Source organism: Pithys albifrons, chromosome 7, assembly GCF_047495875.1.
Source record: "Pithys albifrons albifrons isolate INPA30051 chromosome 7, PitAlb_v1, whole genome shotgun sequence".
NCBI classification, from domain to species: domain Eukaryota; kingdom Metazoa; phylum Chordata; class Aves; order Passeriformes; family Thamnophilidae; genus Pithys; species Pithys albifrons.
Window position 1 is genome coordinate 17,446,469 of NC_092464.1, and position 16,232 is coordinate 17,462,700.

The 16,232-nt window shown below is 39.4% G+C and overlaps 1 protein-coding gene across 1 annotated transcript in view; it reads right to left on the bottom strand.

The window, feature by feature from the left end:
* The window catches only part of PDSS1 (decaprenyl diphosphate synthase subunit 1), a 23,159-nt gene continuing 6,927 nt past the window's right edge, over positions 1–16,232 (bottom strand). The window contains exons 5-11 of the mRNA XM_071560093.1: positions 13,044–13,185; positions 11,796–11,907; positions 11,598–11,707; positions 5,017–5,097; positions 4,720–4,833; positions 1,215–1,295; positions 1–457 (exon numbers count right to left, since the gene is read on the bottom strand). Coding sequence (XP_071416194.1) covers positions 317–457; positions 1,215–1,295; positions 4,720–4,833; positions 5,017–5,097; positions 11,598–11,707; positions 11,796–11,907; positions 13,044–13,185 — 781 coding nt within the window. The 3' untranslated portion in view covers positions 1–316. The remainder of the gene's footprint in view (positions 458–1,214; positions 1,296–4,719; positions 4,834–5,016; positions 5,098–11,597; positions 11,708–11,795; positions 11,908–13,043; positions 13,186–16,232) is intronic.

The following is a 16,232-nucleotide window of genomic DNA, read 5'->3' on the forward strand; positions in this document are numbered from 1 at the left end:
TCTCATACACTGATTTATATTTATTTTCATTGTGGCCTTTGTGCATCAATATGTAAACATCTTCCCCATCCCCAACAATCAATAGCCCCCACTAAAACAATTGTACAGCACAGTTTGATTTGCTCTGAATTGCATTGCTTCCTGCAGTAAAACACTTTAAACTTTTGTTAAAAAAAAATTAGAACTTCAAAAAAAGAAAAAAGAGGGTTTTTTAAAAAAATAATTTTTGGTAGCTTGTGTTGGAAGCAAATAACTTTTGAAATAAATTTAGGCACAGTCTGGTAAATAGCTGCCAGAATGAGTGGAAGGAGTTCTCTCACTTGTCTCGCATGAGGACCATTTCTGTCAGGTGCACGAGGGCCTCTCTCTCTGGGGACGGCCGCAGCTTGCGGATCTCCCGCGTGGCCGCGTGGCAGTAGCGCTGGGCGAGGTAGGTTGTCTGCTGCACACCATCACTCTGGCGTGAGAATGACAGGAAACAGAAATGGGTAACTGATCAGCATCCCTCCTGCCTTTCGTCTCTTCCAGTTACAGAGGGAAGATTTAAGGTCAGTAAGTATCCTGAACACTTAATTATATTCTGAAGGGAAAAGGAAGAGGATTCATTCTATATTCATGGAATCCTACATCCCTTCCCCAAAGTGTCGAAATACTAAAACTCATCATGCTAAATTTCAGTACACTTAGAAAACAAGCACTGTAATACCGTATTAATAACATACTAGAAACTAAAGATGTAACCACTCCCCTCCTGTCCTAAATAGAGATGTACAAAACCCCATGCTATTCTGACAAAGCAGGTAATAATTTTGCATGTACCATTACTCAGTCTTTTCAGACTAGAGTCAATTAAAACTGATACAGGCTGTGCACTGCAGTTACAAGACTGACTGGTAATTATGTGCCACTTACAGCAGTTGCTGGATACAGCTACTCCTGGAGGAACTGAGTTCATGCATGAGCTTTTTACTTTTATTATGTGGATTTTATGCTATTGGAGGGAAAAAAAGAAGAAAAAAAGAATCTCTTCAGTACCTAGCATTTCTTCTAAAACACTGTGCCAGTAAGACAGCTGAAGAGTTCTAACTTGGCATTGTACATTGCATGCTACTTAGCAGGTATTTGACAATGCAGCCCTGCTGTTTTTCTTTGGAGACAGTGAATGTCAGACTGACTTCAGCAGGGAAAGCAGAAATCCTTGGTATCAGTCTTACCTGCAACACATATTTCCAAGCACGTTCAACATCTCCTGGCTTACTGAATCTCCTCATTATCATGGCATTCATTTCTGGAAACTAAGCACAAAGGGAGAAGGTTTTGTACTGCTTTTGAGTTGTTTTCCAGTAGCTGCCTGCCATACTAAAGTAAAAATGATACCAAAAGACAGACCTCTTCCCTGCCACTCTTATTATTGCAGGTATAGCTTTAGGTTCATACTTGCAGTCTGCACAGTATTGTAGTACAGCAAAGCCCAAGTATTTAAAACCTAAAACTTAACTGGCTGTGCTGGCTGGAGCCAGTTGAGGGCAAAAGGTAGCACATGCAGTTTCATCATGTTGAGCAGGTGATCTAGTGTGGTAATTTCTGATGTGGCTACTCCCTGGCATATCATCTGATTCAGTAATTCTTCTATCACAAATGATGGTTAGTGCTGGCACCTTTTCCCCCCATGTACAACAGAGAACCCAGGAGGTTTGTTGTTGCAATACTGCACAGTTCAACTTGTAAAAATCCATCATGAAAATTGTAATTATCCACTTATATTTTCTACTGTGCTGGTATTTTATATACAAAGGCTCTGCCTGCGGAAAGCTCAGTACAGATTTTTTTTTTAACAAGAGAAAATCAGTAACTTACAAGTACTTTGTTTTCAGTCACCTAGCAATTATAGTTAGCAGTGCATGCTCAGTTCCCTACAAACCAAGTAGGTAACGCAAGTCAGTTGTCTGAGAAAATCACATCACTCATCTCAACATGCAAGCTCTTTCTTCAGATGGCCTAGAAACAGAAAAACCTGATGCTTAACAGAGTAAGGCTACAACTCAAGGGACCTACTCTGCAGAAGAATTCTTTCTAAAGGAAGGAAGTTTTGGTTGTTTGAAAGGATTAGAGTCAAACAAAGATGATTTTATTGCCATACACTTGTAAACAATGATCTGCTTCCCTTGCACACCTTTGGTCCTGAAAACTGCAGCTCCACTTGTCTGGGTACAAACGTAGCATCCCTCAGTGCTGTGACATTTCCCTATTATTCAAATGAAGTCTTCTTGGAGATACGTTTAGAAGTCTATCGGTGACTCAGACTTTCTCTAGAAGAAAGTAATGGCTTTCTCTAGATCCTAGCTTTCTTTGCAAGTAATGACAATTTAATTACTGTCCATTTAATAATTTTTCACATTATTCATATTTACAATTATATAGGATGTGTATGGGATCACTTTTTATATTTAAGCACTAAAGGATATAAAAATCCCCAAACCTGTAAGGCAAAGCTGTTATTATCCACTGCAGAGTTAGCAGGCAGTATATAAGCATTGGACAGGAATGCTTATAATAAAAATAAATCCTCATTCTTCAGCTGTACTAGTTTAGGAGTGGCTTTAGAATTAGCATTTACTAGTCTATTTCCTTAAAAAAATAAATGGGGTGTTTGTTTTTTTTTACTGAGTGCTTTAAGTACTGAATAAATAGGTATCATGTCAAGCTAGACATTTTTTTTTTTCCTATAAAGGGCTCTCCTTAATATTCCAATGCACAAAGATGTATTTCAGAGCGAGGGGAGACGAGAAGAGAAGGCAGCTGTCACTGAAGATCCAGAGCACATTAAAAACTAAAGAATGTTTGTCAGGAAGACAACTTGAGAATTACCATCTATATGAAAGAGTTTGCAGGATAGTGGTAATACTAATTTGAAGAGAAACTACAGCCTATAATTAACAATTATATTTTGGACCGTCTTCAAGTCCTGGCTCAGGAATTTTTATTCTTGGATACAAATAGATGAAACATCTTCTAGTATCAGCAAAGATAAGTGTCTGTTGAAGCTCCACATCTTTTTAGCACTTAGGCCTTGTTTATGTATCAGTTAAGTCTGTAGTGCTGTTCTTGCAATTTCTTGAAAGGCAGGAAATTTTCAGCACAGATAATTAAGTCAATGTGGAAAAATTTGTAAGATGGTCAAGTTATCTTTCAATGCAAAAATACATGGTTCCCATCTATCAAAGATATAAATGAGGGAAAGCATTTAAAATTGACCTACAAAGAACAAGATTTTAAAATAGTACTGACAGATTTTCTTTTCTAGTATTTCTCCATTATGAAGTAATTGATCTTTTAAAGCTAATTAAAAGACAGATTAAATTGAAAGTCAAGACAGACAACCCAAACAAATTAATAGAAGAATAGTTTTAATTTAAAAAATTGGAATATTCAACACCCACAAGACAATCAGTGTCACCCATTCTTTGCCAAAATCAAGACTATTTGCAACGTGCCTGTTTCTCTCTGTGTAGCTTTAGCAGACACAAAACCAAGCTGTGTCACATTTACATCCTCTTTTCTCTGCCTGAGTCTGTCACTGTTCTTCAGATGACTCCACTTGCTGGTGACTAACAGTTCTGAAATAATGATTCAAGAACATGCTTGTGAATCCCCCAGATGAGTACGTGGGGAGGGACTGAGAACATGGAGAAGGTTGTTCTCAGTGTGCATTCATCTGCATTGTTAATGGCCCATACTGTGTGCTTTCCTGTCTCTTCTGAGATGCGAGTCCTTGTAAATGCTCAAAGGACAAGGAAGCAACACATACAGATGTTCCACCTTCCCCCATTCCAGGCTCTTTAAGAAAGAGGGGGAAGTGAATGTCAAAGTTGTTGTTTGGTATTTTTTAAAATGATTTAAAACTTCCCCATGTCAAGCTCTAAGCAATTCCATTGAGAGATCATAAACTAGAGCTATGCTGGAACGAGTTGTACCAGTTTTTGTGTCATGCTGTGAAGATTGGTAGGAAGGACTGCTTTTTAAGTCCCAAATATTTCCTCTGCTGAACAGAATCTTGAATAAGGTGCATTAAACCAGATTCTTCCCTGTTTATGGATTAGCACCAATTTTAATGTTTCTTTTGGTGCTGCTCACACTTCTGTTTTCCTTGAACTCCTCCTGCAAGTAATTTTTAAGGCACTAAAAGTCTTGACCAACTATAAGCTTGTTTTATTTATGACAGTCCTCTTATCTAACCTTCAGAAGGGAAAGCTTCTGTGTTTGTAACTGGATAATACTTGAGGACAAAGAGATGAAGAGATCAAATCCCGTAAATAGAGGTACCCACCTACAAGCTAGGCAGGGATTTCATTTCTTGGCCCCAGGATGGAACCTGGCAAAAAAGCCTATATACATAATCAAGCCTGGGAAGAACAAGATGTCTCAGAAGAGAACATAAGCAAGAAGCTACTTAGGAACAACTTAAAGAAAAACATGCAAAAACTCTCCGAATATCTACAAGGGCCTAATAGTAAGAGGATCTGTGCAGGAAGGTGTTTCTCAGTCTGCCAGAACGTGTGCACACAGAATCCATCTGACCTCGAATGCACAGACTTCACTCGCGTCCAGGCCACACCTGCTGGTGCTGTAAACTTGCTGTGTTTGAGCTGGACTTCAGTGTGTGCTGTGAGGAGCAGTTTACACTTTTTGTTTCAAGGAAACACATTCCTGTTGACCTACCTGTCGACAAGCAAACAAGACAGGGCCTGTGGCTAATCCAAGCTTGAGATCTGCTGCCGTTGGTTTCCCCAGATGGTCAGCACATGATGTAAAATCCAGCACATCATCTATTAGCTGAAAAAAAATAAACATGCAGATTATTTAGGAACTTTCCTTTTTAAAAAGGAAAACTATATACAGAATAATCCTTGTCAAAGAGAAGATCTGTAGAAAATACTAAGGCAGCCCACTTTGCTTTCTAAGGCAGTTTCGAGAAGTTTAGACTTTAGATTCCCTGTAGTTCAACAAAAGCAGTACCTGAAAAGCTATACCAACATTTTTTCCATACTGGTATGCAATCTCATGAACTTTGGGATCAGGGCAGCCCAGAATTGAAACCTGAAAAGACAAAAACCCCAAGTAAATAGAAAGCTTTAGTTGGCATCCACTTTTAGTCTCTGACCATAGGTGTGACATAGCCAAGCACAGGCAGGAGCAGTCTGGGAAAGGCAAAAAGGCTGACCCAGGGGCACATTCTTGCTTCTCTGTTCTTGGAGACACAACTAGCCAAGCTTACAAGGAAACAAAGCTGAATAGCAGTAAAACTATATTCAAGTCTGGAAAGAGATTAGCGTTATTAAATATTTATTAGACTTGGAAATTTTAATGCAAAGATGAAGAGAGAAGAGATGTGGATGCACTGCACATGAGGCTAGTGGTCACATACAGTCCAGTGATGGGGAAATTAAAATATTTAATAAATAATTAAAAATATAAATCAGCCAGGGAGGAATTGGAGGTCAGACAACAGATAAATGGATATTACATGTCTCATGAAAGATCACAAAGCTGGACGTGTTGAACCCAGTACAGGAGGGGCAGTTGAGATAAGGAAGCCTATTTTTAAGGTGATGTTAACTGTAACTGACTTGCTCAGGAAGGTGAGTTAATTAGCTGGCAGGCAAAGGTATTGAGGGATAATTAGTGGCAAGGACAAGACAGTGGGTGAAGAAAGCACACCAAGCTGACAAAGGTATCACTAAACTGAGATAAACAAAACATTTTAATTGAGTACAGATAAAGGAGTCGACCACCTGGGAGACAAAATTTTTGCCTGAATGAACTCCACAAAACTAAACTACAGGACAAAAACTAAGGTTTGAGAATATCTTGCCTCAATGCTTTTGCATTTTTGTATTGATTATACACTTAAATGAAGTTGGTTATATTTAAATACTCAGATTTATTTTATCCTTCAATAAAGCCATTAGGAAAAGGAGAAAAAATCCATCCTAGTCTACTGCAGACATTCCAAATCCACTGTGACTAATAGAAGGAGTGAGAATACATTTTAATTAACATAAGACTAAAAATATAAAAAAAGTATTGTGAGAAAACCACACAATATAAAAACGTATTTAAAACAAATACATATATATAAAAATTCCTCTTCAAGACTTTGTAAGGTGGGATCATAAAAAAACAACCACCCCAAAACCAATCCCAAATTAAAAGCGAGTCCAGTAGTAGCTTTGAAGGTGAACATGAAAATGGAAATAAGAAATACTATATCCTAATAAATGATGGCAGAAGATTAGAGATTATTTCATGCATCAGTGCACTTCATAACTGAGCATCACAACATCTCCCACTCATAACCTGCATCTGTGGATAATAAGTAAAACCCAGAGGAATCTGGATGCTTAAGGCATTAACAGCATCTCACACTTCCCAATTTTATTTGAAAGAGGAGGGCAGTATAGCAGAAAAATAATGCTACTTATGTCTAATAATCATACACAATCCTGAAGGCTATTAAACAGTGCACTGCAAATATGAGATATTTAAATAGATGTTGCTAGGGACTGTCAAACTAGAATATTTTGCCCTTTTATCCTCCTTTTGATGCTCGTCTCTTAAATGGCAGTATTTGCCCCAAATATCTAACACACATTGCTGTATCATGACTAGCAAACTTTTGGTTGCTTCTGTAATACAAATCACATAATATTTGCAAAGCAAGGGGACTGCATGTACCCTGTTTCAATGAAATCTTTACCTACCGCTACATTTTATGTGAAGGAGTAAAATAAGAAATTCAGTAGAACAAAATCGTGGTTAATGGCAAAGGAGCTGAGTGGGCACTAGTTGGCAGAGGAGGAGAAGAAGTGTCACAAAAAAGAGAAGAGCTTTCTCATTTAACCTGGAAGGCCAGAGCAGAGCTATTCCTGTCAGAGGACAGTTTTCAGTGGACCCAGACATGACCTATACAAGGAATCACACCAGTGTATGTACATTCAAAAAACAAAAGCCTTAGATCCAGAATGGAACACAAGCAAAATTCTTCATGTAAGAGAAGACCTTCATAGCTCCTGTTGAGGTTACGAGTATTTCTTGTTCATAGCCAGGAAAAAAAATTTAAAAAATCCAGGAGACTGTTTGCCAGTTTGCAAGTGAGCAACCCTCTGACCATGACCATAAACCTGCAACATGACTGGGTCATGTCAACATGGGAGTTCCTTCAGGACACAATTTCTCAAAATGCTCTTGTGGATGATTGCCCCCACCTGGACACTCACCGGGATGCAGCCAGGCAGTCCTCACTCCCAGATGGAGTTTAACAAGCTATACTGGGACAATGGCATGCATTTGCAAATACAAATCAGGATAATCAAGTCAATATAATGATAAAGGTCATCGTTTAAAAAAATCCTATTGCTCCCCTAATAGATATGACTTGTTGATGACAAATTTAATCTTACAAGATTACAGACCCATCCTCCACTAAATCAGGATGAAAAATCCTAATACCAAGTAGAACAAATTCTTTAGAAATGTTCTTTAAATTCAATAACGCAAGTCAATCTGCTCGGTATTATTTCCCAACACACTTCGTGCAATAAAAAGCTGTTTCTTTTATATGAGAGATAATAAACCAATCTTGCCTCTTTACTGAATTTCACATCCACAAAACATATGATCAGATCTGCGCAGATAGATCCTGCTCTGATATTTAATATGTGACAATATGGCAGCTGCAGTTGAAAGCACTTGCACATCTCTACCAGTGCCCTGCAGGTCAGAGCAGAAAACTACTGCTGCACCAGCATACACTTGTATAAACAGAACAAGAGATATTTGTTTTTGCATTCCTGGATTTGTGGAAAGATAAAGGCTCTAAAATATTCCCTTTTTTCACCCTTTCTCCTCCGTGCCAATCTCCAGAAGCAGTCGGGTTCCTGCCTTCTCATTTGTGGCTCATCCACTGCTGTTCCTCTAGACAAGGAGCACTGTTCCTCTTTCCAGTTTTGAAGGGAACTCTGAAAGTTATTTGGTCGTCATTTGCTCAAAGCAGTTTACTTCAGTTAGATCAGGCTTCTCAGGACTATGTCCAATTAACTTCTGAGCATCTTTAAGGATGAAAAATCCCACACTCTGGGCTACCTGTTGCAGTGTTTGACCAACCTCATGGAAAAATTTTTCCTAACAGCTAATTGAATTTCTCCATGGTACGAATTGTCCTTTCACTGCACATCTCTCCATCTCCTCTGTGCCCTCCAAATACAAGGCTGCAGAGACAGCAGGAGGATTCCCCCTTTGCCTTCTCTACTCCAGACTAAAACCAGCTCTTGGCATATCATTTGCTCCAGTCCCTGCCATCACGGTGGCCCTCCACTGACCACACTCCACAGTCTCCCTGTCTGTCCTGGACGAGGAAGCCCAGCCCTGTGGTCTCTCACACGTGCTGAGCAGAGTAGAAAAGTCCTGCCCTGGATGTGCTGGCCCTGGTGGCAGCGATGCACCCACAGTGTGCCTGTCCCTCCCTGCTGCAGGGACACCACTGGTGTCCTCCGGGCTCTTCAAATCCATTTTGGTAACTGCTTTTGCAAAGGGGGTGGGGAAGGTCTCCCTGGGAGAGGGAGATGCCCACCCAGCAGAAGCCCCCACATACTGCAGACAATTATCTTGTCCCAAATCTGCATTTTCACACATTTGACCTTTTCTCAAGTAACTAATACTTTAACATATTAACCAAGTACTTTTACAGAAATTAAGATATCTGCCTGAATATCTGTGATACATTTATGCTAATCTTTTTCCTAGAAAATATTATAAAGAGGAAATATCCCCAAGGGACTGTCTGTATTTTAAATAAGGAAATTTACTGGCTGATCACAATATCTGATACTACTGATGCTATTGCCCTACATCTGTTATTGGCCATTATTACACTCTGTTTGCTTAGTTGGGCTGGGGAGATCAATTCTGCTGGTGGGGTTCAGAGGTCTTATTTTCCTGGACTCCAGTTCCACACCCTTGTAGGTTTTCTGATGGAGCCCTGTGCACAGACCAGACTATGAACTAGTTCCACCAGGAGCTCACAGGTAGATCCAGAGCTGCAGACCATTGATTTTCTTCAGTCCCTAAGGCAGACCTTCCACACACAGCCTTGCCTACACAAGGAGGCTGCATGCTTTCTCCTAATACAGAAATCAAGAGTCTCTAGTGTAACTTTACACTTATCTCAAAGCAAGCATGATTTAATCCCTCTCCTGGAAGTATGCTGTGCAAAATATAAACAGCCTTGTGAGGCTCAGGAATTCACATTACAGCAGGGTTAAAAAAGGCAGAAGGAAAACCTGTTCAAGTTATTTTGCCATCTCCAGCTTGCCTGATGACTAAACAGAAATTCCACTTCAGCTTTATTGTTTCTGAATTCTTGAACCAAAGTCACCTCTCATGTTTCTCTGAAAAATGCCTTTTGGTAACAAAGGCTTCAATGACCACCTGGGCCATCTGCCACCAGTTCCTTTTGGAATTTACTACTTTGACTCCAACTTTGGTAACGTTCCCCCATGCAGAACTATTGTGGAAATAAACTGGATACTGGAACGTCTCTAACATCTTGAACAGACTGTTCTGTCTCTCAAAAAAAGTATTTTGCTAACTTAAAGGACTTAGATTTAAATGCAGTAATGTTTTGCCAGTGCCAGAAGGTATCTAACACAGGGACTAGATTGGTGTTGACAGACTCTCTATAATCTTGTTTAGATATTTTTCCAGAAATACTCTACTCTTCCATTTATAAAAATGTAGAATTCTAAGATGCCACCTGAACTTGCCTGACATTTTCTTTCCAGTTAATACTTTTATCTATGCACAGCAATAAATCACTTTTTTCTATCTTTAACAGGAACTGAACTGCTTTTAATGACACACTAGCCTGGTTGCAACTGATGTTCTGAAAACCAATACTCTCTCTTCTTAGCTTCATCCCTAAAACCAAGATATGAATAGTCTTGATTCCCTAACTGAATTTCAAGCTAGAACTGATGAGCTTATTATTTTTGCTACAGAAAACAGAACTCCATTCTGATTCCATCCATTTCCTTAGTAGCCAAAGCCATCTAAACAAAAATCTCAACACCCAAACACACAAAAACCCCCTCAGATCTCAAACAAAAACATTCCCTTTTCACTGCTATCAATGGCGCCCTGCTAATCCATGCAGAAAGAAACTGAGGGAGACACACATGCACAGCTCACTGCTACTGTGTGCAGCAAGTATGGCTTTGCCATAAAGAGAGTCCTCTCAGTTTTCCTTTGTAACACAAATCTTACAGCATATAAAATTGCAGCAATTCAGCAATGAAACAACTCAGACCAGTCACTAGAAGAAAAACAGCAAACACCTCCTCCTCCTGCAGCGTTACAGCCTCAGTCTTGAGGGAAGTGCTTAAATCCTTAACTCTGACAAGTCATGAAAAGGAAAAAGCTCAAATTAGGACATTTGTGAGGTGAATCCACCCAATGGGAAGGTGATTTCTTCTGTCTGCAAAGATTCTTTTAGACAAGATTGTGAAAGTGAATACAAAAACCTGTGTATGGTTTTATTGGGGTAGCAGAATAATGTGATGCTCTTTACTAGTCCAGATGCCCACTGATATAAAAGAAGACGTGCAAAGAAAATTCTTGCCAGGGTCATATTGGCATCAATATGAAGACTCCAGAAGACTTAATTTTTTTTCTCCAACGAGAATGAAAGATATTTTTTCTCCTTACAAAATCCATGTCTCTGTGTGATCCTTTTGTTATAAGCAATTTTCAACTGCTCTCTGTGGCACAAATATACCAGTTCTCTGAGAATGGGATGATTAACATTAGCAAATATTTTTAGTCTAATTCTCTTAGAACTCCTTCTTGCTATAGAATACACTAGAATATAGCAACATACTGCCTTTAATTAAAAAAAGAAACAACAAAACAAAACTCTCTTGGGGTAAGATTATTGCCCACCTTCTCCATTTTCTACACTAAAACTAAACATGTATTTTTGAGTAAGAACATAATCTTGGATTTTTTTGTAATCAAGTAACAGAGTGGAGTGACAGATAGGGTTGGACATAGCAATTGATAATTAAAAACCCCAGACAAATCAAAGAGTACATGCTTCTGTTGGTGTAGAGTATAAGCAATTTGTTTCTTCCCACTGTTATCATTTAAGAGCTCACTCAGCACCAGTGGGTAGGGACAGATGTCAAAGATTAAAAATGAAATTAGAGGCTCAAGAGTGATCAACTGAGACCAAAACCACTGCCTCAAGGTTGCAGAATTTCATAAATTAAAGGCTGCCACTGTGAGCCTTATTTTGATTCAACTGAGAACAATAAATCTGTGTATGAATAAAAAAACAGAAAAGAAAAAGTGAAAACCAATATTGGAGGTTACACAGCAGAATTGTGATAAAATTCACAGTCTCAAACCCATTCACATTCTGGCAGAATACCATTTAAAGGGTTTGCTTTGGAGGGTCTCCAGAGAAACCAGCAATAACGCGGAGTTTAGCTGTGAAGCTCACAGTATGGTGTGTTAACTTTAGAAGAGACAGACGTACATACTGCTTTACAACTGTTTGCTATAAGACTCGCAGTCTTCTTAAAAGTCTTCTCAAGGTAGTGAGCAAATCTCTCATTCTCATTTTCCTTGGAACCCAACTGGAGGAATTCACCTGAAAAGATGCACAGATGGGAAGTTTTATTTGTGGGTTTACTGCTTAGGCAAGCAAATCTGAAGAATAAAATAGAGAAAGGCCTTACCACGCACCAGATCTTCAATCACCTGAGTTAGAACGGAGATGATAGTAGTATTTCCAATTCGTGCTAAAGCTACAGAAGCAGCTGAGAGGATGAAGTCACCAGCTAGAACAGCCTAAGAATAAAAAAAAACAAACCAACAACTGACTCCCTAAGTCTTTTCTTGTGTTAGTAGAGACAATACAATATCCTTTATTTGGCAGACTTACTCACATCATGTAACTTTCCTATATAAAGTACAAATATCTCATTGCAACAGAGTAAAAAAACAGAAGATAACCAAACACTGAAATCTGAGTAAGTTTTGAATCCCTTATAGTGCTGTTTATATTTTTCTATATGAGCTCTGTTCTCCCTGTATGCAATACCTGACCACATGTTTGCCTATAAAGGCAAATAGAGAACATCAGTTCTCTATTTGACCATTATGTTACGACAGTTACTCCAGGAGAACTCTGAACTGCCCTAAGTTCTGATGTGTCAGCAGTGTATTTCCTTCCTTGCATCTTCTGGTTAAGACCTTCCTTGTAATGTGCTCTGAAGAAACACCACTCTCAAAAAGGATTTCCTGCTGACTGAAAACATTTGTATTTTCACTACTGAACCAGAGTAATGTACAGTGTTCATGATGAGGTACAAGCCTGAAGTATTCCAACACCACTGCAGAGAGTGGCCTAGGGAATGTAAAATCAGTAAGAACCACAGAATGGGTCAGGTTGGAAGGGACCACAGGGTTATCTGGTCCATCCTCCCTGCTTGAGCAGAGTGATTCCAGAGCACACAGCACAGGATTGTGTCCAGACAGTTCTTGAGTATCTCCAGTGAGGGAGTGTCCACAGCCTCTCTGGGCAACCTGTTCCAGTGTGCAGTCACTGCACAATAAAGTTGTTCTTCCTTGTGTTCAAGGGGAACATCCTGTGCATCAGTTTCTGCCTGTTGGCTCCTGTCCTATGTTTGGCACCCCTGAGAAGAGTCTGGCTCCATCCTCACACCCTCCCTCATGATACTGAGGTCCCCTCTCAGTCATCTCTTCTCGAGGCTGAACAGGCCCAGCACTACATACTACCATCATCTAATGTTTTCACCAGTTCAGAAAAGGAACACACATTTGTCTCACCCACAAACTGCGTACACCTCTTCATACTTTTTCTGGCATATCCCAAAACCTAGGGATAGTAATGTTATAAAACTCTAGGTGTTTGTGCTCTGCTGAAATTCAAAGGCAAGTCTTGCATTTAATAGCAAACTCACCTTCCTCTCTCCCCAGATTTGGTTAAGTGTCCTTTTTCCTCTGCGAGAATTTGCATCATCAATAACATCGTCATGAACTAGACTGGCTGTGTGGATCATCTCAGCAATGATGGCCACAGAGCGCTGGCTTGCTTGCACCTCCCTAAAATAAAAAACAAGAACTGTCAGACAACTAAATCAACTACATATGCTTCAATACACTAAGAGATGTCTACTAAAACAAAAAAATGTTTCTCTGAAAACAGCTGTTGCAGCTTTTCCATGGTCTAAACCCCGTTATCAAACCTGGAATTGTGAAGACAAGAGAAGTTAAGATCACGTTAATACAGTAAGTTCAGTGGGATGTTTCCATCCTTATCAGGCCTGGTTCTACCTTGCTGCATTAACAATACTGCAAAACTCCTGCTACTGACTCTAATGCCTCTAAATGCAGACTGCAATAAACAGCACAGCACCAAGGAGGCTTGGTTCCAAGGAGATGGAAACTTGGAAAACAGCAGAGAAAACCATGCCAGGTACCTCTGTACGTGAGTTTTAAATTCTCCCTATTTCTGTGTTGCTCTGCCTATAAAAGCGACATCACAAACTCCAAAGCTGGGTAACTCCACTAACCAGCAAGCTGGAGAGGCACAGAAACATGTATTCTACATTTGAAAGACATAACTCATGGATCTTATCCTTTATGTTATCTGATTAGCTTAAAACCTCAGTAGTACTTCAAAAGTCTGAGGAATTAACTGGAATTATACTTCAATCACTTTAAGACTGTAAACACCAACTACCTAACACTTGCTGCAATTCAGCCTTTTGGAAGGTCTAACACTGATGATTCAACTCTCAGTAGTTCACACCTACTTTATTTTTTAAACTAGGTGACAAGAAGGTAATGGACGAACACAGAAGCAATTATCTAGGGTGCAAGCCTGGTAAAATGAACATGAAAGAGCCAACTTAGCTCACACAAAGGACCATCTACCCTAGTATCCAACTGCCACTGTCTTGTTCTGTATCCATCTTTCTTTCTACCTGTTTTCATCACGGGTAACATGCAGAATCCTAGAAACGGCTATCCCAGCCAGCTTTCCCTTACAGCTGTAACAAGCCCATATAGACACAAAACAACAACAAAAAACCTCACAAACCAATAACAATCCACACACAACAAAAGAAAAACTTACTTTTGATACACTACTTCTGGTATACAAACAACAGAGGAAATCACATTACCTTCCAGCAGAAAAGAGAAAGAACTGAAACAAAAGACAATTTCAGCTCAGCTGAAGGGCATTTAAAACCTTCCTGCATTGCCTACCTCTATTAAATTGTAGTGATTAATCACAAAATGGAAGAACATCTTGCAGTCTGCTGACATAACACTGCGTTCTGACACCTACCTCTAGACAGAATCCTGCATTGCTGTCAGTGGGAGTTCTATGTCCTGAACAATAGCAGGATGACTGGGCAGCTCACAGGCTGTGAAAATGTGGCTTTTACACAACAGAAAATAAGAGCTGGAAACCTTCACGATTGTTTGAAGGCAGGTTTTACTGAGGACTAATAATTTAGTCAAATACTAGTTCATTGTAAATAATTTTCCAAAATAAACTATTCTTACTAAGTAGGAGAAAACTTACCTTCAAAAAACTGTAAAGGTCTCCAGCCTCTTTCATGTACTGGTCTCCTTTCGGGGACTCCCTTTTTCATTAATTATGTCAGCAGACTGGACTTCCTGCTGGGAAGCAGCAGTAAATGGCAACACTCAACTGACACACCAAAATCTTTCAGTAGTATGAAGACAGCACAAAACCAGGTATTTCAAAAGTAGATTTTGAAAAGTTCTGCATTTTGGAGCATTTTATCTCTGACAATGACTAAAAATGGCATAGGAACGCTCATGGTTCATGTGTCTGGTTTCCAGAATCTTACATCAAATGTGATAATTTAATCTGAAAGCTTTTTTAAACTACTATTTCCACAAAGTCTCAAGCAAGATTCTTTCCATCGCTGGGAAAAAAATCTGCAATAGTTTCCTACAAGCATCTTGAGAGAGTAATTCTGAATCAGAGCATGCCTATTTTAGGGGAAAACACACAAGGAACAGGATCCTTCTCATTCCCTGCCACTTTTCATTCAGCTTTGCCTGCAAAACAAAAGCCAAAAGTGGAAGTAACTCAAGTCAAGGGGTAACTGGGTCCCCACAAATCCAAAAAGTGGAAAGATGCCATTTTTTGGTCATTCTCAAAGGTGCCCCAAGATAAATACACATTCACACAATTTTCTTGTACAACTGTATCTTTTCACACATACAATACACTAAATTTTAAGTCCTTGATCATGTTTTATTTTTCAGTAAAAAAATCACCTAACCCTAACCCTAGTAGGACCCCCCTGCTTGATTCTGTGACAAGTTTTTACAGACCTACAGTGCCTTGAGGTGTTTTCCATTACAGGACTTGTTTCATGTACACTGAACAAGACCAAGGCTGACCATATAGGTTAAAAAACCTAAACACATCTCTCCCTACAAATATCCCTCTTCATAAAAAGGCAAAAAACCCACAAAGGGTGAGGATGACACAAACCAGTATTTACACTCTGCAGCAAAGAGCTTTGCAATGTGTTTGCCAGTAAGTAAACACTAACAGTTTAAAGACAGGAAACAAGCAAACTAACTTGCAAAATTTCTGTGCTACAACCACACTCCTCCAGGTACATTTCTGCCATCAAGCCGCTGTGGCTGAAAGGAATAACCATCTCAGAAACAGTCTGTGACACTGAAGGGCACTACAAACCAGGGGAGGCACAAATAATCGACGTGTTAATGTGGGAGCAAATTGCATAGCAGCTGAAAACCAGCACACAGTACAGGCTTCTGGGGGAGTGATAGAGGACTAAGGTGGTTGGCAGGTCCTCGTATCTTGAGGAAATGTTATTCTACCAAGTTTAGTCAGGTCATTATATATGTGTTTATCACACTATTCTGATGGGTTTATTTCCCTTCCCCTTGCCCCCAAAATCTTTTGTCCTCGCTATTTCCTCTATCAAGACGTCTCTGCACTTCTTTGGCTCTCTCTTATTTGTCTTGTTTTAGTTGCAGTAATAGAAATAAAAACTCTTATTTTCAAATGCCTTTGGAGAATACAGTCTAAACATAAACATTAGGTCCTGTCAGGCTAAGTGGTAATTCTG